The sequence below is a fragment of the Polyodon spathula genome, chromosome 3, assembly GCF_017654505.1.
Source record: "Polyodon spathula isolate WHYD16114869_AA chromosome 3, ASM1765450v1, whole genome shotgun sequence".
Classification (NCBI taxonomy): Eukaryota; Metazoa; Chordata; class Actinopteri; order Acipenseriformes; family Polyodontidae; genus Polyodon; species Polyodon spathula.
Genome location: NC_054536.1, coordinates 34,146,805 through 34,171,928, shown reverse-complemented (window position 1 = coordinate 34,171,928; position 25,124 = coordinate 34,146,805). Strand labels below are relative to the sequence as shown.

General features: G+C 37.1%; 1 protein-coding gene across 10 annotated transcripts in view; it reads right to left on the bottom strand.

Annotated features, from left to right (window-relative positions):
* The window catches only part of LOC121313014 (trafficking kinesin-binding protein 1-like), a 73,673-nt gene that overhangs the window by 32,557 nt on the left and 15,992 nt on the right, over positions 1 to 25,124 (bottom strand). For 6 of the 10 annotated variants that reach the window (XM_041245111.1, XM_041245104.1, XM_041245105.1 and 3 more), the window contains exon 2: positions 24,501 to 24,695. Coding sequence is in view for 9 of the 10 variants with exons in the window: in XM_041245104.1 (XP_041101038.1) it covers positions 24,501 to 24,695 (195 nt within the window). In the remaining variant the exon portion in view is untranslated. Of the gene's footprint in view, positions 1 to 1,846; positions 2,122 to 5,038; positions 5,255 to 24,500; positions 24,696 to 25,124 lie in introns of those variants that run through there. The other 4 variants (XM_041245108.1, XM_041245114.1, XM_041245110.1 and 1 more) reach the window with 3 other exon arrangements.

Sequence of the window (25,124 nt, the reverse complement as noted above, 5' to 3'; positions counted from 1 at the left end):
CTTATTTGTGATTTTTAATTATCAGAATGCCCATTAGTGTATATAACAAGCTTAAAATGTCTACACATATTTCTTCACATTTAAATTGAAACATTTTACTTTGAAAGGCTACAGATATATTGTCGCAAAATCGCTTCTCTTACAATCAACTGGTTATCAGACATAATGAAGCTTTTATCGTTGACTCATGCGTGTGTAGAGTGTGGTGGTTGTTTTTTTTTTAGTTAAAAAAGGTAAAAACATAGGAGATCCAGTCTTAAAACACATTTAAATGATATATGTACAGACTTTGTAAATATATGTATTTTTATTTTAAAATGCAATTTAAAACAATGGAAATATTTCTAGCTACTCCTCACTTTCCACTGTTTAATTATTAGGCTCACTGTACAACTGATACACACTTACGCAGGTTGTGTCAAAAATACACACTTCCTATACTACCTGCAACAGTAGGCCAATAGTGGCCTTGAAACTTTAAGCAATTGCTTAGAAGGCAAAACAGACATGTTTAAACTCAACTGCAAAAAATTACTAATGGATAAAACTCCCTGCATCAGTGGTGCTGGAACAATTTTTATAGTGGGGGTGTTGAAAGCAACTGAAGAAAACTACAACTTCTGTATACGATGGAAGCAGGTGCACAGCACTTCAATCCAGGGGGTGCTGCCGCAACCCCAGCATTCCTAGTTCCAGCACCCCAGCCCTGCATTATGATGGTAAAATAATTTACGTGAGAATACCTTTGTAACATTCGTTTGTTGATCATATCAGGTCCCAGTGTGTATTGTTCCCCTTTCCACACCCACCTTACAAACAAGCAACATGAGTGTTTAGACTACCTCAAATCCCAGTTTTTAAGAAGTCACACATTTAAAAACTCAATCATAAAATCAACAGTCTCTAAACTGTTCAAACTACAAAATAACTTCTCAGTCTAACTTCTGTTTCTGTCTCTCCCTTTTGATGGTTTCTGAACTGAAGAAAAGCTGCGCTGGTACTTTATAACACAGACATCTTATTCAGCATTCATTTTATAACTAATTAAATATTAGGCCTATTACGTTGTTATCTTTCCTGATGTATTTACTTTTTTGCTGTGAGAGCAGCTGTGGCTTTCTCTATGGGGAGGAGACGCTTCAGCCCCACTCCAGCAGCCGAACCTGGGGCGAGCCCATTCCCTCTTCTCCCTTCTACCAACCCGCTCTCCTTCTCGCACCTGGTTTGCTTGTCTGTCGCCTCAAACTGAACTCCGATCATCGTTTAGCCAGGCTATTTATATTTTAAAAACTGCTAATTAAAATGATCCACGAGAGGGAACGTTTTTTTTTTTTTTTTTTTTTTGTAAAAAATATAGCGTTGATTACATGGTGCTTTATGCATGGTTAATTTTCGCAGAAAGTTACATTTTTGCTTCACTATATGTGCGTTATAGAGAGGGAGTTATTTTTCATAACACTCTTCGGTTACAACGCTCATATTGTGTGTCCCATGAGACCTGCATTTTAGCAAGGGAGCACTGACAGTGTGTGTGTGTCTATATATATATATATAGACACACACATACACATTAACTACACTATAACTACACTTCAGTTACATTGCTTAATACATGTAAAGTTATCGGGAAGACAACTTTGTTAAATACATGTTGTTAATGTACTATATAGATCCTCACTGTCACAGAATTATGGGATATACAGTAAATATTAGTAAATGGTGACTACAGTGTAATTGGGTGTAGCTGATATACCTGTGGAAAATATACCGTTATGTACCTTTTTTTCACCTTAAAAAAATAAAATTATATATTATATATATATATATATATATATACACTCTGTACCTTCCTCCAAGGAGTCCTGGTCTTCTTCATCAATAGCATCTTCCAAATCATTGCTGTCATTACATTCTGACTCTGGTGGACAGTTGTACTCAAAGCTTTCTTCTAAAGGCTCATTAGGAAACAATGACATTGTCAGAGTTTAATCCTGGGTGTGGGTTGGGCAGCATACCCTAAAACAGATTGCCATCCCCGAGTCTCCCCGGCATTGAAATGCCCCTGTCACAACTGGCTCCCTTCATTCATAAAGGGCAACATTACTCACGATAAAGGCACCAGAACACTGCTTGCTAAGGTATGTAAACAGTGGTGCTGAACCATGTTTACCTAAAGTGGAGGGGGGTCCACCCACCTTTCTTGAATTTTTAAAAAATATCTTTACAGCTTAAAATTACTATCTCAACACATGCGGTTACTCATGCATTACTTTAACAACTGCACAACTTTCACAGCTATGTCTGCTTCACTGTTCACACACTCTGCTTTTATATTTGTTTGCTGAAATGGTATGTGCCTGAAATGCACCATGGCAACTTCACTGTGAGCCTGGAAACCTCAGCACAGGTCCACCTGCAGAAGGGGAGGGGCTACTCAGCAGGTAACCTGGTTTTCTTACTCAGCTACAGTGTCTATGTAAAGAAAGGGTTGAAATACTGAAGTTTGATTGGTCAGAGAAGAGTGACAACACCCTCAGTTGTGCTGAAATTTCAGCCTGAAGATTTTGCGACACTGCGGTCGGAACACTAATAAATCATCTGTCTATCATGCGATTTATTTTTAGGCATGCTATATGGTGGTGTTGCTTTGTTTATTACAGATTCTGCCCCTCACTATTTAAATACAGTAATCCGTCACATATCCACCATGATCAAGCTCTTCAGCAATGTTAGTTTATTCAACAAAGATTAGTTCAGAGATTGTAGATCCTACCAAAGCTTATGTACAATGTGTTGTATGTTCTCCATACCCTACCATTGCTGTAGTTTCATGTGAGCTGTTCTGTGTCACTAGATATGCAAATAAATCCTGTACGATACATTCCAAGACCTGCCATGTTTTTCGTGGCTTTGTGCTTGTACGGATTAAAGCCTGACAATCTTAAGGATCAGACAAGCAAAGAAAGGTGTGTATGTGCATGTGTACTTACAGTACATATTAAATTGCCTTTAAAAACATACTTGGTGAACAGCTCTGTTGTTCTTTGCGATAGCATATCTAGGTAAAAACATTTAGCATTTATAACACAGGAATTTTGCCAACAAGTGATGTTTACTTTGAAAGTTGGTTAACCTTTAATAGTACAACCTCACGGTATATTAGCAGATTACAGCTTGCTGTTTGTCACTTATTTTTTCCATGCGTATTGAATTCTGTGTTGGCTAACTTCTGTCATTTTTTCTCATTTTAGGGCCATGTGAGCAGCCCACCATCTTTAAACGATATCATCTTTTAATGTTTACCACCTCTCATAATGTTAAATAAAAATGGCCTCTCAGGTTGTTCGAGAGTTAGCGTGACCCATGGAGTCCTACACCCTACACTGAGACTGCCCTTCTCTTGTGTGTCTTAAACTGTAGCTCAGCTACAAACTGGAGAAAAAAAAAATAATGACTTCCCATTGCCTCATCAATCAATATTCTCATCAACTGCAGTAGTGTTGCAGCAGAGCCCACAGCATGTCAGGCAACGTCAAGATAAGAAGTCCCCAGCACTTTGAGACTTATAGGTGTGAGGAGATGCTGCTTTGGTAAAACATTTCAATGCAATAAACCTTATAAACACAGTATCAGCTGCATTGAAAATGAGTTAGCACATCTGACTTGAAAAGGGATAGGTCATAACAGGTATCTAACTTTATACGTAGATTTGGTTCTTTACTCAACCCCATGCACGGGTAGCATTCTGCATCTGGAATCATGTTTCTTAGCAGCTTGTGACCTCTGTAACAGACACTGGATGTGTCTAATTCAGTCATGTTGTGTAAAACCTGAAATAGATAATTGTTTTTATTTCCAAACCTTCTATACATACATTCAAGGTTCAGTCCAAGGGCAACAGAATTTCAAAACATCCCCAGACTCGACACCAAATATCTGTGATTGAGAGCCACAATTTCTGTCAACCAACCTCTAACATCACTTCCTGTATATCAGCTATTCAAAAACTTGCAACTTCCACTGTGGCTCTTGGGGGCACTGTTTTCCATCGTTCACTGACTTTCATGCTTTTTGGCACCATTGCTGTTTATTCCCGGTTTAAAAAGCTCCCTAAAAATGTGATTTAACATGAGAATCGGTGTCGCTATAGTCATTTCCAACCTAAGAAAGCGCAACAGATTATCCCGTCACTGTCTCAAACCAGACCTATAGTTCATCAGTTCACATATCAAACTTCTCCAGTTTCACAAGCTTAGCAGCTATTAGCAGTCTTCCCTCATTTCAAACATTTTAAGACATGTTGACAGTAAAACCTGTCATGCACAGTACTATACTTTACTGTGCAAGGTCCCTGAATTCACTTCCATCTATATTTGATTGAAAATGTTTTACAAATAAAACATATTCATTAAGTTTAGCAAGAAATGCCACGAGATTTCCTAAACAAACCTTAGATACGTTATTTATAAAGGCTCTCTGGGGAAATATCTAACAAATAAATACATTTCTGTACTTCTCTATTATCCAGCAAAACTCCGACATTGTTTTCCATTGTATTCATAGTAATTTCAATAGAGAAAATGGCTACAAAATAGTCAGACTCCATTAAGGCAAAAGAGACGTTTACTTTGTTCTGCACTTTTCATCACTGAAAACACATTACATTCTTCAATTCCATATCTACTTATTCACATTAAAAAATGGCTTTGTGTTTAAATGGAAAAATGGCACCATAGGTACTGTAATGCAGTAGAATCAAACAGACATGTACAAGTTCATGTCTAGAAATATACATTCCTATGCGTTAAAAATGCAAACCAGAATTACTATCTTAAATGCATACCCTCAAGAAATAGCATATAACAATTTTCATACATAAAGTATCTGTGCTGCGTTTACCCTGCAGTAAGCTCAGTACTCTGCCACGCTTCTGATGCAATATGTAGCTGTACTGAAGAAATGACACTCATACTGCATCAGCATCATTCCAGAGACACCACAGAAACAAAATGAAGCCAGGAAGAAAAAACACCATTACCATCCGTGCATTCCTCATAATACCAGTCTAGCTCGTAGTAGTCTGCCTCAATAAATTTCTGCATAGTCAATGTCCTTCAGAAAAATCCAGATTTTTCAACCATGCTGAGGTCAAGTGAAACGCAGCCACGGCACTCTTCTTTTGTAAGACTTATTAGGGAGTCTGCCAGGAATGGAAACTGAGCTGCACATTGTATTGGAGAGACTGGAGCAGCAGCAAAAAAAAAAGTGGCAGACTTCTAGAACTAAAGCTCTGGCAAGTCCAGCTTCCACCCAAAGGGGTCCAGGTGGGCGTCGAAGGAGAACCAGCCTATCGGGCAGCCGGAGAGACTTACGTCAGGGACACACACCACTGCTGAGCATTCATTATCCCCCTCTCCCTCAGGACACTGCACATCCTTCACTAGATACGGTTGCCATGGAGACTAGCTCTGACTTGACTCAAAGAATATTAATGAACATCACTCCTGTTAGGTTTCATTGGCCAATGTGCTTTTTTCATATGAAATGGGAGCCAAAAGAGGAGGGACATACCTATAGTGAATAGGACGCACAGCTGTTTATGACACCAATAAGCCTGTTTTTTTGCACATTATTATTTATGTTGTGCTTTGATTAATATTATACCAAGAATACTCTAAGATTGTTTTTCTAGTCATTTTACACATAAATAAAGGGATTGGATGTAGAAACTGCTGCAATATTTTGGAAACGAGTGCCTCTCCCTGTAATTCAGGTTTCAGGTAGGGTGGACTGATTTTGTAGGCTAACTGTAGGCCATCAGCTGGCACTGGCTTCCTTGATGCATACTGGTTCTTAGACACAACACTGATACAAATTTGGAAAAATTACTTTGCTGCAGATTACAACTGCCTCCACTATATCCCTGTAGACTGGGATTTCATACTCTGTGAGAAAAATAATAATAATATACATAATGAGCACTCCGGATAATGTTTGGGATCATTGAGTAATTTACTCTCCAATTTAGACCCAGTTAACTCTCCAATCATTGCAAACCAGAAGGAAGTGTAGCGTGAAATGTACTAAACAAACGCAACGCTGTTAGCATCATTTTAACAAATGCTTTGCAGCTGGAGTTCTTATTTGCGCTTTAGCTTTAAATTAATATGTAATTCTGGGCGTTCCTGCAGAAATTCACAAAAACAGGGTGGAGATAAAAAAAAAGTAGAAAGAAGCCAACAGACCTTATAGAATAACTTGTGTAATTAAAGAAAAATAATAATAATTGCAGAATCATAAACAAACACGTTGTGGCAATCAAACCTTCATCATTGACCACTGCGACGACAGGAACCAACGAAGTACAAAAAAGCTTGACATCATGCGAACTCAAGCTGTGCAGCAAAGCTGTACTGCAAAATTGCTATGCAATTTAAATATCCAACCTAATTAATATTTTTTCAATAAAAAAACATCCAGTACACAGCTTATCTGGAGTGCTGCTCATAATACTACAGTACACCCTCGCTATAATGAACCTGTTAGGGTCCCAGTCTTTTGTTCATTATGTCGAGGGGTTCGTTATAGTGAAAGGACAAACAATGAAGGATAAACTGTTGGAATAAGTTAATGAGATGAGATTGCGAATTAAAGTAGAATTGCTTGTACCTGTTCGCCTCATGTACGCAGTATTCTGCCTTTGCTTTATCCTATTCGTTAAAGAATTAAAACGCAGTACAAAAAGCAAAGATCCTGAATTGAAGCTGAACTTTTATTCAAAATCAAATCTGACATGAATCGTTTCAAAGTGCAGCAAACCTTAATCCAACACGCAAGAATCCCAAACTGATCTTTTATTACAAAACAACCCGATATGAAAAGTTCATCAGATCATTTTTTTTATTCTTTAATCGATTTTATTTTGAAGGTTGGTTGCTGAACAAGCCAAAAAAACAGTGCTTTTTGACAACCCATATTCACGAGAGATATGCCTGCATTACTAATTTTTTCAAGCGATCAATAGTTTCCAGCTTTGTTGCAACATAAAACGCTTTTTATAAAAACAATAGAGTTGACTTCACTTTGGAGGTAGCATCCAGTGTGTAGGATGTTGACAGTGTGTGTTTATATTATCTTTTTATTTTATTATTTGGGGGCCATATTCGTTATAGCCATAGGTTCGTTATTTCTGAAACTAACTAGCGTCATTACACAATTTTCAAAATGTATAATTTTCATTTTTAAGCTATTATACATGGTTTTGACAGAAACTGTCAATTATGGTTATTAATCTCACGCACTGCTCTGAACTGAATGACTGACCGAATCTGCCAGAAACAGTTCAATTGAAGGCCGTGTGCTAAATAAATTAAGAAAAACCTGAAGCCTACGTGAACGTGATAACCACCTTTCACAATTTACTGAATAAAAAACAACAGTTCAAATATGGACAAGAGTAAAATCAGGATTGCTAACCTTGTCTTTTTGTTTTTCACTAACATACAGATTTACAGTGGCCTTTTTAAAAAAAAAAAAAAAATTACTGACACTTTTTTTACTGACAATTTAAAAAAACAAATCGAAACAACAAATAAAAATACATTAAAAAAAAAAAAAATCTTTAGGTCTTATTTACTTCTTATGGTCATACATGGCCACATTTGGATCGTTGGTCTGAAGCTAGTGCTGTTTTTAAATCAATTGTCTGCAGACAATTGACTTCTTATGTCTGTTTTTACAAGGTTCGCCTAAGAAAAAAAAAAAAAAAACTTGCTCTAATTCTGCAGTACTGTGTGGTAAAGTGAACATATTAATGGCAACCTTGGCAAGTGTAGGAAACGCAGCTCTCCGTGTAAGAGCGAAATTTTCTGCCAGTTTTCATTAGCTGCCAGATCACGTCTAAGATCCATCAAGTCAGTCAATCACTTGTTAGTGCATAAATTCCATCTAGGCTATCTAGCATATTTCCAATAACAAAAAAGCATTGCAAGTTGGATGATGTCTCTTGAGCTCGCTATGCTTGTTTACTTACTTGGTTGAAGAACACATATATACCCTATTTATTTCAATTCCAAATAACTGACTATTTATTTATTTACATTTTAGTGCTAAAATTTGACTTTTTTTACTGACTGGCCTTGATGGACGGTTGGCAACCTTAAGCCAAATGTAGTTTAACATGGCTTACTTCTTTCTCAATCGCCAATAGGGCAAAAGCAGTGAGCTTTCCTTGCTTTACTGTTGATCGGAGGTGTTTTTTGACACGCTTTGTTAAAGAAAATGCTCGTTCTCCAGAGTTAGGGATAAGGTATTTGATGGTTCGGGGCTTTCAGTACTGACTTGTAAAAATATTTCTTATGCTCGCCTTTGCCGTTTGCATTCTTCTTCTTCTTGTTTCCTGTGTTTATGCTTTGCTGGCCATGAAAGAGACATCGTTTGCTGTACTCAAGCAAAATCAAACTTACTGACCTGGAATTTACTTGTGTCGCCTTGTGAAAGTGAGCGTGACAGTAAGTTTTGGGTCAGCCAGTTTGATTTTGTCTGAACACAAGTGAGATACACACCCTCAGTTGAAATGTCAGCGAGTGAGGTTCTACCAGTTTGCGCACAATTCCGTATCTGTTTAACAAACAAAAAACAAAACTTTTCATTTTGGGCCCTGCATGACTTTGGGCCCTATCCAGGTGCCTAGTTTGCCTATGCGTTAATTCCTACAGTTTGGGAACCTCTTGTATAGAAGATACTATAAGCGAAAATAAAAATAAATTCTACGTGGTATGTCTTCTTCAATTGCTATATTATACTTTATTATTTAGAGTCAAAAATACTTAATTTAATTTCAAAATGCTTCAGATGATATTTTTTAAACTGGCGTTTTTTACAGGGAAGTACAACAAAAAAACGTCAAAGCATGAGTATTGAATTTATTATTTAGTTTACCTGAGCCGTTACACGTCTAAAATACTGTAAGTAGAAACATTGGGCTTCACTGATTAGTATTCAATTGTATGATGAGTTTGAAAACTGAGCAGCACAGTAGTACTCTCCATAGGAGCAGAACTCTCAGACCCCTTGTTTGCCCATCCTAATACTTTTATATTAAAATCAGTGCTGTCCCTAATGCACTACACTCTGTCTTCACTACATCCTTGATTTTAATCTCCAGTGGGGGATAATTACACTTTACAGCCTAAATTCCACACAAATACAGGAGCTCACACCTTTACTCGTCATCATTTTTTATGATTAGATTAGAAACTCACACTTAGTATTCCACCCAGTCCTGGGTTCCTCAGCTAAGTACACAGTACCACCTAAATGATGTTAAATAAATAGTTTCTCTCCTATACCTACATAAACAACCCCATTAATAAACCTGGAATCTGATCTCATCGGATCCCAACTAAGAAGAGTTCAGTCAGGTCAGTGTATAGCCCAATTTCCCCCTACACTGGCAAAATCTTAAACTGACTCCCCTCATACCATAATACTTACATTACATGGATATGTGCTGATATAAGCTTAATATACAGTACAGATAAATGGACAGATGCCTCCATATACACTCAGATGATGTTGCTCTTAACAATGTGTCTTAATGAATTCCCTTAACAAGGTTTAGCTCAATTAGAGAAGAGGATTTCTAGATTTATGAAAAAAATGCCGGCGTGGAATACAGACAGACTGACAGTATGAAAGAGCCATATACCCAGGATCCAGGTATGGTACTATCAACAACTATCAGGAATGTCCTTCGGACGGTTCATAGCATCTGTTTTTTTTCTATATAAAACTATGGAGGCTGTTATTAACCTGTTATTACAGGGATATTCAGATAGTGTGAAAATTAGTTAATTTAAAATATAACGGTTAAGTAAATATAAATAATATTAATGAGTATTATTTTGAATAAATAACAATAACAGGTATGTGCATAGGAGAATGTATCTACCTATCTGGGTTTAATTTCCATTTTTTTGTTTATTCAAATACAACATGTACAAAATTTTGTTTCTATGCTTACAGTCATTTGTATATCTGATACAGATTACAAAAAGTAAATAACTAGATCAGGTTGCGATGGTGGCAGGTAAACACAATACAGATGAGGGTGTGACCATTCTCTCTCTCAAAAAGAGATCTGATCGGTTACAAAGGTTGAGCTTGTGTATGAAAACTGACAGCCTGGCTAAAAACACAATCCTGGATAACCTGCCTAAGAGGCCGAAGGTCGTATCTATGGGGTTTTGTTTTTCTATGTTTATTTCTGGAATTGTTTTGGTTTTCCTAGAAGGCTTTTACTTTTGAAAAAAATGAATTGAGTGGTTCTTAGGCAAGATTACCAGGATTACAGATTTCATAAATCAAATCACAAAAACAGTATAACAGTGTGCACCTCTATCACAACAAAATACAGTAAACTGCACTCATGAGTTCAATATTTGTGAATTGGACCCAACATCACAATAACACCACGTACACAGGATTTTCGGTTTGTAAGTGTTACTCTACAATATTGAGCAAACTTTCAGTAGAACAAATAACTGTGTTCAGCACAATAATTATTATATGACAGGAAAACTGACTGAGGTTAAAGCGTAAGTAATATGGTTCCAAAAAGGGTTTAAAAGACCTTGAAACAGACTTCAAAATAAGTTGCCAAGATGTTAACAATGAAAAGAAAAATTACAACTACATTATTTAAACAGTTGTAGCAACACGTGGAGACATTTAACGCTATGTTATTCGAAAGCCAGCTACTTAATCTTTAAAGTTACTTTGCTGAATAAGTCAATTAAGTAAAACCAAAGGACAAAGTCTTACTGGATGTTTTTACAGTAGGTTTCTAAAGAGAAAAATAGGCACTTGCTGATTTGACGGCATTTCTAGAGAAACACAGACAGAAGTTTAGTACAATTATTTTGTTTAACTCAAGCAACCAATTACAAAAATAAATAAGTAAATAAATTATAATTATCAAGGAGACCCATAAACTATTGTCTTTATAAAGGGTTGTGGAGCACCAATATTGCCTGGGTGGCAGGTTAGACATGCCAGTGTGAGGTTGTCTGGCACAGAACCAGTGTCTTCTCTTTTTCTGACTGGTTTGGAGAGATTGCATGCCACTTAGCAGTGTTCGGACTGGGCCCCATAACATTTAGTAGTTGTAACAACTACAGGGACCCGATTGGATGGGCTAGCACTAGGGAAGAGGCAGGGCTTAGTAATAGGAAGAGTACATGCTGTTTGTGGGTTTGTTAGACTAGGCTGAGTAGCTCTAGCTCAGTTCCACACATAAACAATCATACATGAAGCAAGGAAAGTAGTGTGACAGGGCAGAAGCCCTACACACTGGGGAGTGTGTTTTGTGTCCGTTTTATTAATTTAATTAGTGAGGCCGGATAGTAATTAAAGCAGGGTACATACACAGGTCAAAATGTTTGGGTTTTGTCTGCATTAAGGCTATGACCTGAGAAGAGACCTGTGGGGAACCTTATGAAAGGTATTGCGATACCTGAAAAGTATATATGGTTTGGTTACTAGTAAACAGCATAGCTGTCCAGTGACAGTTTAAAGACTTGCAAAGTTTAGTTTAGTACTCCTTGGAGGAGTTAGGCTTTTGTTTTTGTTTATAAATGCAAAGAAATATACAGGCACCGGCCTGTCTTGCAAAATATCTGTGGTCCAGTGTTCATTTACACAAGACAGAGTGAAAATGTCTCGAAAGTGGCAAAGAATCCCAGCACTTTGCCACAGTAGTATCACAATAAAATATATTTCTTCTATATTTATATGTGGTAAGAAAGCAGTGATAATACAGTGCTACTTAAATGAATAAGACCCCATCTTACCAGGTGTGGTTGTATTCCAGCACTGAACAACACAGGATTTAATTATGGGTTTCAGTTATTTATTATTTACAGTGATTTATTTATAATAGGTAGTGGGGGAAAAAAGAGATCAATAATTTCCATCTCAATTGAATTTTGAATCATAGGATGTCCTAAATGATGGCAATCATTTAAACAATGCAGTCCTCAAAAAGAGCAATCCAGTGTTCCATCACATGCACACACCTTTTCGTTGAGGGGAAAAATGTACACAAATTCCAAGATAAAAGTAGAAAGAAACTAAGACAAGTCAGTCAAGGTAAAACAGGGATTTTTAATAACAGTATTTTAAAAGAAACAATTTCTCTATTTACAACAGTCACCAATTTGTAGTGGTTCAGATAGAAAGAAATCAGACAATTCATAACTAAATATGGTAACAGATCAACATAACCTATCTTACAATGGGAGGAGAGGATTGATAATGATCTTTGGATTTTAATCAGGTTAAATATACCTTTACTATGCAAACACTGAAGAGAAAGTAAACAGGCATACCAAACCGGTGTTAATAATTTATATACTCTACTTGTCTATCTAAGAAATCACAGTAAATGTGTGTATTTTTCACAGGTAGGTTATGGAATAAAACTAGGATTTCGCGGACCTGTTTAAACATTAAATAAACCTAAATAGACAATATTTCAGAGCACTATAAAAGCCTAAAAATAGTTGTACTTGCTTCCTTACTAAAACAATGATGTCATTTGTTAAAGGCAAGCATGCAACATCCCCCAGCAGTTGCTGCCCACATTCTGGCCCCGAATATCAAAGCCTTTCCAATAGTTGGGAAAGGGTTTTGGGGCTTTATGATCGTTTTTAGCACTCCAAGCAAAAATCAAAAATTGCCAGAAAGCATCAAAAGGAAACGCCACTCCCGACTGTTCAGGGAATGTTATGCAAATGAAGCAGGTACCTAATTAGTATACCGCCCGTGCAAAAATCAGAGGTGTTGAGGAGTCTTTTCTGTCTAAAACAGTCCCGTCTGTTTCAAAGTGTACTAATGGAAATGAAGAAATCAAAACAGGCCAATGCTACCATAAAAAATGATCAAATGTAGGAGCATTGACTCCTTGATGGTGATGGAGCTGAATGTGCTGTTCGGGATTGCTGCACTTTTGCAAGATGAAAGTGATAACGTAGATGCCCCCCCAACTATGGAACCCAAGACGCCAACGAAGGCATACCCCACGTGTTTATTATCAAAGGGTCATGTTTTTGAACCTCACAGAACACCAAGTGCTACGAAGATATTGACTGGATAAAGCAACTATATTGTATTTATGAGATGAACCGAAAGAAGATTGAGTCAAGCACCCTGAGAGGCCATGCATTACCAGGACCCCTCAAGATAACTACAGCCTTGTCATTCTTTGCTATTGTTTCCTTTCAGACTCCAGCTGGTGATGCATCTGGAATCAGTCAGATGTCAATGTCTAATTGTGTGTCTCAGTTTACAGCTACTTTAGTAAAGAGGTCACACAAATACATGTGTTTTCCTCATACACTGCAGCAGCAGACTAAGTTAAAAGATTTCTTTTTTGACATTGCTGGGTTTCCTGGGATCCTGGGAGCAGTTGATTGCACACGTGGCCCTGCATGCTCCCGTTGTGAAAACATTCGATTTTTACACTAGGAAAAGATTCCATTCAATGAACATGCAGGTGTTGTGCAATACCACCTGTCACATTGTGCATGTGTGTGCCAAATTCCCTGGATCGAGCCATGACTCCTTCATTCTGATGACTCATCACAGAGTACGTGGGCTGAGACACACCCTGATGTGAATGGTTGGCTTATAGGTGATAGTGCCTATAGTCTAAAGTCCTGGTTAATGACTCCCATTTTAAATCCACAGTCAGAAGCTGAAAATAAATATAACAATGTGCAAACATCTTCTTGAGCCTGCATAGAACCAACGGTAAAGTATAGTGTGTATATTTGTTAGGTCGATGTAGTAAACACACACACACATAGAATCAGGTTCAATGTTGCAAACGTAACCATTTATGTTCCTATGAACTACTTTACAAAATAATATGATTTACAGTGTGTACGTTTCAAACCAATAACAAAAAAATAAAAATAAAATAAAAACTTAGTTAACTTAAAAGTATACAAACGTTTTGGCAACAATGCATTTTCATATTATTCACTAACCACACCCCCGCCCGCTATGCCACAAAAACAGTTTGGTCTGTTTTTTAATTCATTTTTTAAATTTTTTTTTTTTACAGGTCACCTTACTCTGCCACTTCTAGTTGAACGATTGCCTTGTTCAGCATTTGGAACTAGGGTAGAAGCTCTTTTACACAATGCACAGGCTCCACGCTCTCTTGTACTGGTTCAACATGATCTTGTACAGGCTACTTAGGACACGTTAGTGACTCTTCTGTGTTACTTTTGTGGGAAACGGACTGATGTGGAGGTGTTATTGGTCGACTGGGGCAATGTGCCTTTTGAATGTAAAAGTGAGAGCTGGTTATTCCTGTATATGTGTTGCAAATGATCTATACATCTGTTTAGATCTCTGGCTATTTCAAACATATTATTTCTTTCCACCATGGTGTTGTATATGGAATCCATTTTCTTTAAATGGTAAGTGGTGAATTTATTAAATATTTCATTTTGTTGTTTAATTAGTTCATTTTGTGCCCTCAGAAGTTCCATGTGTTCTTTGCTGTGCTGATAGCTCATTAGCCTGTAGAACAGGCCGCACAGCTCTCTGTTTTTTGCTGCCATTTGAAGGATTGGTTTTTTGTTTCTTCTTTTTGGGGAGTTCTGTATTTTTAACAATACACCCATCTGTGAAGTCTTCATTTGCATCCTCTGGTTCTTTTTGTTCCTCTTCATCAATCTATCTCTTCCTTTTCTTCAACATCTTTCTTCTCTTCATCAGGGTAGTGATTACCTATCAATCAATCAATCAATTAATCTATTTTATAGAACATCTTTCACAAAAATTTTGCATGAAAGCACTGTACAAGAGAAAAGTTCAAATGAAAACAATAAAAGTATAGAAAAATACTGAAAAGCACAAGCAAGTAATAAGAATGTATATGTTACCAAGCAGCCTAAATAAACATAATTAATAAAGAGAATTAAAAAACATGCAAGAAAGTGTAATTTACATGACTGTAAACGCTGTCATAAAAGCATTTGAAAAATAGAAATTAACAATATTTCTTTAAATAAAATCCTACTTTCCTAGCACTAGCAATATTATTTTTTATTAAGTGCAAACGTGTACACAAAATTGTACTGAATTAATACAGAACATATATTTAAAAAATACATGAAAATGCAGCTATTCACTTACACAACTGTAGGGTGTCCGGGACTCCCTCCACACCTTCAATGACCACCTTGCTGAAGAGCTGGGAGACTCTTTCCTGCAGGGGGAGTCAGCTGAATTTCTCCTCCAGTTTTTGTTGCCTCTCTTTTATTAAATGACATAATTGTTTTGGTAAGGTGGTGACTGTCATGCCACTTTGTTTTAATTTGTTGCCAACTTTGCCTAGCACAGCCAAGTGAATCATTTTTTTTTTTTTAGTTATAGCTTCCCATATCTTTTTTCGCTGACCTTTGGGTGCCATGTCAGTCCCCAACCAAGTGAAAAGGGATTGTTAGTGTTTTATATCTCAAGTAGAAGTTCTAGCTCATCGTCAGTTACACTCTCCATGTTTTTGTTTTATCCCCCTTCTCTCTCGTTACTTTGTTTATTATATTCTGTTAAATCTGCACACTCCCCTTTCTCCATAATATTCTGGATCCCGTCTGCAGAACTGTGTTTCAGCCACTTTTATGCTAATTTCACTCATTCCAACCGTCGGGAAACCTTAGAAATGTTTTTGATTTTCTGGCGGAAAAAAAACGTAGAGTTAAATGTTGCGATAGCAAGTTTTGAACTGTCGGGAGGCACTTTGATATTCACGGTACCTCTGTCTCATGTGGACTTAGTGTTGTTGACGAAAAACGCACTAAAACGCAAAAAAAACAGTCAAAGTACCGAACGTAGTGGGGAAATAATTGATTCAATCATATGCCCATGGTCAAGTCATCCAGTTAGGATTAGGAATAATTAAGGTTTCACAGACATTTCGTGGGCCTGTTTAAACACTACACGTAATATTTCAGCGTACTAGAAAAGCCTAAAAATAGTGCTACTTCCTTCCATACTAAAAATAAGAGTGCTGTCATTTGTTAAAGGCAAGCATGCAACATCTCCCAGCAGTTGCTGCTGACATTCTCTGTCTGGCGTGGTCTTGCCCATACATTGAGACGGCACGTCTGCATCCACTGAATTGGTTGGAAGTGTAAGGCAAAGCTTTGCCAAGTTATGCAGATGTGCGAATCAATTAGAAACAGTCCCAAAACTTACCCAAAGGTATCTGGCATTCTTTAATAAAGGCAATATATGCAGCACATGGTTGTGGTGTTATTTGTCACATCCAATAATTTATTTTATTTGTACTGAGTCAAAACAAAGAAAACGTGCCTATTCGGGTCTAAAATTCTAACTGCGTTTAAAAAGTAAGCAGCAGGTTGTTTGAAGCGAGGTGGCTGTGCTAGATCGTACCTGTAGTACTGATTTAACTTGGCTACAACCGACAGAAATACTTTTTGTCTGGGCTGACTTTTCAGTTTGTTTTCTGAAAGCTGTTTATTTTACGTTCTGTTCAGCAGCCTCTGGTCAGTAGCCTTTCGTTTAATGTGTGATTCTGAATTCTAAATAGTGATCGATATTTTCGACAAAGACACATTATAAGATGTGCAAAACAATTACCTCCATCTGCATGTACAGTTTCTTTGGGAAATATCTTGACACAATCATCAACCGAAATATACTTTCCTTTTTTTGCTTTGCTGTCCATTTCTGGTATTTTACCTCCAATGCTGAAAACTAGATTTTAGCAATCTAAATCAAAACAATGCAGCACTTATTTTGTCCCACCCCTTAACTGTACAGTACAGGTCACAGAAAAGCTAGTACAGACAGGCTGATTAAAACATTATCGTCATTTGAACAGTAAACAAGAACATTAACCATTTTGGAGTATTTTTTTTATAAATGTTATTTGTCTAAGGATGTGTCCAGTATGAACTGAGCCCCTAAAAGAGGTGAATTTTGTGAATGACCCTTCAATTTCCCGATTTCCGCGAAATCATGATTTAGGCAGTCTAATCATAGGATGTCCACGATACATGTCATCTGATGAAGTCATTAAAGATGTGCCCTGAAGTGAGGAATGATGTACTAAAAAGGGATAAGCTGAATGGCTTTTCACATTACCAAGATTTCCAATGTGGCATCGAGAGGCCTTTATAGAATTCATACTATTCCACTTCCCATTTTGTGTAAAGGGTGGCATCTAAAAATGGTTCTCATTTAGGAGTGGTCACTGTATTTGTCGTAGCAACCTTACAGAAACAGCTGCACTAATAAAACCCAGGCACTCAACAGCAAACAGCAGAACTCTGCCTTGTAATTTCTAAATTAAATGTTCTTGTATCACAAAGCCACCTTTACCAGACAGAGAACCTCAATACAGAGTGCATTGTAATCTCCCACTAACATTAGGTATTAGGGGCTGGTTTGCTCTCGGTCATAGTCGTTATTGTGTTCTCACATTCTGTGATCTGTTTGCCTGAACATACTGACAGTGTTTATTGATGCTTTTTGGTTGCTAAACAGACTTTATATCAGAATAACTGTTGCCAGTATTTGTTGGTAATTTGAAATCTAGGTTCAACAAAATGGTTATTTAAACCAGGCAGCTCACCAGCCAAATAGAGCAGGTAATCCACGAATCATATAGTCTAAAATAAGACGAGCAACTCAGTAGATTAGTCTTTTCTAAACCAGCTGCACACACAATTTGAAACAATTTAAAAAGCAGAAGTCGCCTTGTCTGCAGTCAAATTAGACAGGCTTCATCTGTGAGCTATCCTGCACCACGTGACACTCATTGCATTGGGTAAGACTGAGCTAGCTTAAAAACAAATATGTATTGAAGGCCTAAAGCACAACCCAGGCATCTGTTTGAGAATTAAACAATGTTACCAACAATACCAACAACCATGAACTATTAACAATGTGAACCCTGATATGGCCATGATTTACTCTTCATTTACCATGGTCAACCACTGGCAGACCGAGGCTGGTACTCAACTTTTGATTGTCAGACCATGGAGGCATGATACACAACCAGTCACTGTTATACTATGAGTGATCATGAAACAAACATCAATAAACAAACAGTTTACAGAACATCTAGGAACATTTCCCAGAAAGGGATACCCACAGTTTAATATCCAATCATGTGTGTTCTGTATGAGTCTTGATGTTTTTTGACATGCTTGTTAACTATTCCAGCAGACATTGCTGTTGAAAAGACTCATTAAGGCAGATTGTGGAGATGTGATGTGGGGAAGCATAGGAGTTGCACAGTACATAATCCTTCACACAGCTCTCAGCCCACCCCACATTTTTTCTAGAATAAAAAAAAAAGTAGTTTTCTAGAATAATTAGTGCGCAAACAATATCCTAAGCAGTAACAACAAGCTTATTATAAAATACGACAAGGTGTAAACCCATACAGTAGATAACCAAGTCAACGTTCTAGTTTTTTCTCTACCTGTCCAAGACATAGTATAAGAAAATGCTTGGCATTACCAATTTGGCAATATCCTGCTGCTATATTTCAATATATACCGTCAACCTTGGTTAACTCGACACCCCACGGGGATGCCATTTAGTGCTGACATACCCAAGGTGTCGAGTTAACCACGGGTGCAATGAGCCATGAGTTCACATGAACTTTATTCCATGGTTTATTATTTGACATTAGTGATGTTTATCACTATTCACCTGCACTAATCTATCACTGTGCTGCTGCTATTCTCGCTGTGTCTAATTTTAAGTTAACAAAATGTACATTATCCAGAATTAACTCAGTGAACAAAAACAATAACACTGTAAACAACTTAGTTTCACACAGAAATCAAACATTGTTGATTATTTTGCATGCAAAAACACACGCTTTGAAATTTCTGCTGACAAACTTGTCCCAAATAACCTGAGGTTTAAAGCCAATTGAATGAGAACTAATTTTTCGCTTCTGACTCATTGTGCACTGATACTGTAACCAGCTGCACTTGGTATTGCGAAGTAATGAATGAACTATCCGTTTCCAGTCAGAGTTCAGTCACATGAAACTGAACTGAACGTGTCAAGTTATCCACTAGTCTTTTTAATAGTTTTTATGTATGTATTCAATAATCTGTTTTAAGTTTTACTTGTAAAAAATAAACTGCACATTTCCATTTATTGTGAATTTCTGCATTGAAAGAAGCATCTCATAAGTAGAGGGCAGAGTACAAACTGTGTTTCTATCCTTGATGAAACTAAGGAAGGAAGTGGTGCAGCGCCAATGGAGGTGTGAGTTTGAGGACAAAATTGAACTTTGCTGTTTTCAGTTTTGCAGTGTTGGAGTTCAGTAGCTTAGCAAACTGCTTTCAGATCGATGACCAGTTACAGACATTAGCCTGGCTTCTGCAAGTAGGTGCATTGCTGTACTTCTGAAGCAGTAGTGTTATAGCTTTACGGGAGACTGGCTTGTTGCTTAGTTTAGCCATCATTTCACAGAGGAAATGTATTCCCATTGGTTCATGGGAGTACCAGTAGGGTCTAGTGCTCAGGATTTGCTGAGGAGCTCTGAGTGGGTGCAGGTAAAAGGGTGTTGCATCATGAGGGCATTTTGACAAATATCTCTGCACCAGACAACAGGGGTCTCAGTGTTTACAAAAAAAAAACAAAAAAAACAAACAGACACTGAATACTCATCGCCAGCTGAACTGGCATAAAATTCCCTCAGAATGTTGTTGGGTTTTCCGGACTAAAAGTCTAAAAGGTATTGACAATGTTGACTCAAGGGACTTTTTCAACCTGAAAAAAGAAACAAGGACCAGGGGTCACAAATGAAGATTAGAAAAAGGGACATTCAGAAAAGAAAATAGGAGGCACTTTTTTACACAGAGAATCATGAAGGTCTGGAATCAACTCCACTGTAATGTTGTTGAAGCTGACACCCTGGGATCCTTCAAGAAGCTGCTTGATGAGATTCTGGGATCTATAAGCTACTAACAACCAAACGAGCAAGATGAGCCAAATGGCCTCCTCTCCTTTGTAAACTTTCTTATATTCTTATGAAAGTTGATGCTGTACCAGCTCTCTGGAGTTTCACACCCAAATATATTAAAGAACATGGGTGGAATGTCACTCATTTTGTGGTAGTGGTTTTATAGCTAATAAATAATATGGCAGTTTGGTATGGAATTTTGTCATGGAATTTGTATAATGTCGCGTATTGATTTATACAGTGTAAAGTGGGTCATCAGCATGCGAGCCGTGCTTATACGCATGGTTATGTGATGCTTTTTTTTTTTTTTTTAACCAATCAGGTTGTTATTTTTCCAAACCGCTTTATAAAAAAAATATTATACATTATATATGTATTTTTATTTGGTAAAAGTCACATACATTGTTCATAAAAAGAAAACATAATATTGAATAAAATGTAGACAGATCAAACCTACATAAAACAGACCAACATTGAAACAATTCTAACACAGTCCAAAAATGTACATAAAAACCATAAAAAATAAATAGATAGTATTTCGACCTAATACCCAGGATAACCCAAAAAGTCAAGCGTGACTTATTTCCGTTGGGGTCCTGTTAAAATGAAGGGAACACAAACCATATATTAAAGAAATGACATACTGAAAGGAGAATGTTATAATATGGGTTGCATGGGCATTCAGGAAGACCTAGTGAAGTGTCCATCTGAAGGGTCCTATTAGATAACAATGTCTTTACCTCCTTCTTAAAAACATTCAAGCTGTCCAAACTTTTAATATGGTTTGGAAGTGAATTCCATATCTGTATGTCAGTGAAAAAAAATATTCATAGCTGAGCTATTTACCATTGGTACCATAAAGTTATAAATACTATTCCTAGTAGAATAACTGTGTTGTTCTACTACTCTCTTAAAATTGTTATGTAAATAATTATTTGATACATTATTGTGAATTTTGAAAACATGATTTAGTTTTAGCTGACTGACTGTCATTAACATTAAGAAGTCCAACACTAATTCATTATTTCTGTCCAATATGTGATCTAGGGTCCCTGGCTTCTATAATATTATTATTATTATTATTATTATTATTATAATATCATAACAATTTATTTTTATACAGCGCCTTTCATAGTGGACCACCATCACAACGCGCTTTACAAGATACGAGACTAGGGTGGGTGAACTATGCATCAGCTGCAGAGTCACTTACAAGAAAGTCTCACCCGAAAGGCGGAGAACAAGGAGGTTAAGTGACTTGCTTGGGGTCACACAATGAGTCAGTAAAAGCCTGTTTCTTTAACCACTGGGCTACAAAACCTCCTACCCAGGTAGTTATTTTCTGCTAAACAATAGATACACATTTTTCCTTGCATGACAAAGGGATAAAAACTATTTTAAAAACATGTCGAGTTATCCACTAGTTCAGTTCAGTTTCAAGTGACTGAACTCTGACTGGAAACGGATAGTTCATTCATTCCTTCGCAATACCAAGTGCAGCTGGTTACAGTATCAGTGCACAATGAGTCAGAAGAATAGTTTTTTTGGTTTGTTTTTTTTTTACTTAAAGAGAGATGTTGAGCTTAAAATTGCTTTGTGAAATAAATAGATGGCATTACCAGCAAAAAATAAATAAAAAATCGCAAAAGTAGACATGCCAATTTGGATGAAGAACAATTAAATGAACTGGAAGGTAGCAAAACCTCACTCTTTGTACTCACTCACCCTGACTGTCACTTCAAATAATTTCTTTTTAGCGGTTTGTAAACACTACAGAAAAACACAAAAAGACATTTCTACACATTATCCATCCCCCTGACAGACCTTCAAAAATTAAAACTTCAATCTGAGATGTCATTATTTTTATTTATTTTTGACTCCTAAAACAGCATCTTGACCTCACTGAAAAAAAAATGAATTCAGTGCTGTCTCAACTTCGCCTCCTGGTGGATCTTTTCAATGACAATGTAAAATCCAACACATCAATTCAACACAAGCAACATATTTACTTACTTTTGCACGTTTCAATTAAAATCAATGTACTCAGCTTAATGTGTAGTTCAAAGTTATAAAATGGGACTACTTGTGGATAAGGACATTTAATAAAAAACTATTTATTTTGCCCTAAAAATCCACTATATATAGTTAGGGTTGAATTGGGTGTTCAATGTTAAACCCCTATTTTTAGTCTGTGCTGAGGCTGGGCCTTTCGAATGTTTGGTGAAAAAATATTAAATGGTTCTTGAGTTATTAATAATAAAAATATAACCGCTTAGCATCTGGGACTTCATTAAATCCTCTTAACAAGGAATCCTGCACGTCACGCCACTCTGAGATATGTAGTTCTGGGGTGCCTGTAAATAACGCAATTGTCGTATTATTATAACCATGGTTCCCTGAAATAGAAATGTAACCATTACCGAATGGGTATTTACGTGTAAAGATCCCCAAACCTGAATAGAATACCAAAGCTAAAAGCAAGTGCCTGTGACATACTCATGCTCACCCCCAAGAGCGTAAGAGGACTACAGATACGGGCAGTAGTATCATTTTTCCTTCAAGTCTGCTGCAATCGTGGATGCAGCGACCTTGAAGGTTAACGGTTATATTTCTATTTCAAGGAACCATGGTTATGATAATAACCCAAAGTTCCCTATCAAGTATGAAATGTAACCATTACTGAATGGTTGAGTGCACCAAAGCTGTCTCAAAGCAATACTGCAGAATGACCGGACGCTACAAGGCTAAGCCAAGGATGTCTTGTCTGTTACCATTCGTAACCCCAGTAACAAGTAGCTAGGGCTAAATTGAGGGAGAACTCAACTCTATGTTATGTTGTAAGGGTTGACCCTGAAGCCGCCCTCAACACTAGTTCCAAAGCCAGGTTTTGGGGTGCATGACATTGAGTTGATAGAACCTTGTAAAGGCATGAGGAGTAGCCCAAACAGCTGCATTGCAAATGTCATTAATAGATGCACCCTGGAACAAAGCCCACGAAGTTGCCATGCCCTTGGTGGAATGGGCAGTAAGCTTCTCTGGAGGGGGGCAAGTTGGTTCGCTCATAGGCAGTCTTGACTGTGTTATTCATTTTGATAGCCTCTGTTTAGACAGGGCTCGCCGATGGGACTTTGCCCCATAAGACAAAAAACAGTTCGGAATGCCTCCAACTTTGTCTCCTATCCACATAAGCTAGTGCCCGCACAGGGCAGATCATATGGAGTCATCGCTCCCTGACCGACTGGAAAGGAGGTGGATGGAAAGCCTCCAATTCCACAGACTGGTTGATGTGGAACGCCAACATAGTTTTATGCAAAAAAAAGCAGGATTAGTATTAAGCATAAACTTTGTCCTGCCTTCCGAAAAAATTTAACAGGCTTTTGCAATTGAAAATGATTGCATCTCACTAACTCGCTTAGCGGAGGTGATTGTAAGCAAGAAAGATGCTTGACAAAAATGTCAGCTCAGCTGAATGTAAGGACTCAAATGGAGGCTTATATGAGACTTCAACTTTGCAATTTCAGTTTTACACCAGACTGTAATAATCATTGTAATTGCAGTTTAACACCACAATGTAGTAAAATTCCATTGGAACTGTAGTCTAACTCCCACTGCAGTACAGTCCAATTGTTCCTGCAGCTTGACAATAAACTGGCAAATTGGAACTGCAGTAAAAAAATCACACTAACTTCAGTTTAACATTACATTTAATAGAATCACTTTTAAATAAAGGGCAAACTTTAGTAAAGAATGGGCAATATGTTAAATCCTAGCTCTCAAATGTAAAAAAAAAATATATATATTATGTTTCATGTTCATGATTTAAATTATTTTTCTTTTTGTCTTCCTGTTAATGAAGATTGCATTATAAATGTTTAATTAATAAATGATAATTAAAGTGTCTTTTATGGACAAAACCTGAGGTATTTTGAGACCTTGTGAAAAGAACCTTATGTCTTGTCCATTAAAACCTGTTTAAACTGACAAATGGCTACTACGTTACGTTGTCAGATATGTTGTCTAGAACCCACGTTAGGAGACACTTCATTTCTTACCGTGCAATTATGCACCATAGACTTCAAAAGCTATGCAGCTACAATTACTTTTGCTAAAATGACTGAGTTTGCACTCTGTGTAATGCAATGTGGTCAAATGCAGCAGTCATGCATGGAACACCTCCACAGAGGTGGTGTAGTTTAGAATGAAAATAAAAAAGCAAGGAAACTCATTGCAAAAAAAACTACGTTAATGCAGCAGTTAGGGTTGAACTCATCGCCACAAAAGCAAGGAAATGTGGCATTAGGGTTTTCAACTCTTAAATCGCCATTCCCACCCCCACAGTTAAAGACCCTAAAGCCACATTTCCTTGCTTTTGTGGCGATGAGTTCAACCATAGCTGCTGCATTGAAATCATTTTTTTGCAATGAATATATATATAGCACATGTACTTCGCAGAAAAACAAGGACTTACGGAAATACTTTAGCGTCTCCCCTATTTGTTCAGTGGTTAGGTCAATATTGGCATCAGGAGAAATGAGCGGGGTGTGGAGCCAGTCATCGTGGTCATAACCATAAATTGTATCAGCTCTTAGCTTGTAGTGGGGGAGCTGCTCTTCCAGGAGACTGATGATTTCAACTTCTGGAAGATCAGTACTATTGCACACATCTGGAAGAAAATAAAGAAAAACAAGCACTGTTTAATGTGAAAAAAGGTAGATCACCTCATTAAAAAACACAAAATTTGTTTAATGAGGTGAGTTTCTGTGGTGCTACACCATTTTAGGGCGTCGCCACTCAATCTTGTAAATATGAATTATTTATTATTCATGACCGGATTGTGTATAGTAAGATACCTGGTACGAGGTGGATATGAATATTACAATTCACAATTTCTTTACTCACAAAATCAAATACATAGTAAACTGCAGCAGAAAATGAATTGTGCTGTACATTTCAATTGCAAACTCAATACAGAAGCAGCATCAGTAGCATATATTTATTTTTTAACATTTTAAATGGATTTACTGTACTATAGTTTGCTAAGAACCTGCTCATGTAAAAATGTGTTGGATATTTTACAAGCCGAAAATTCAGT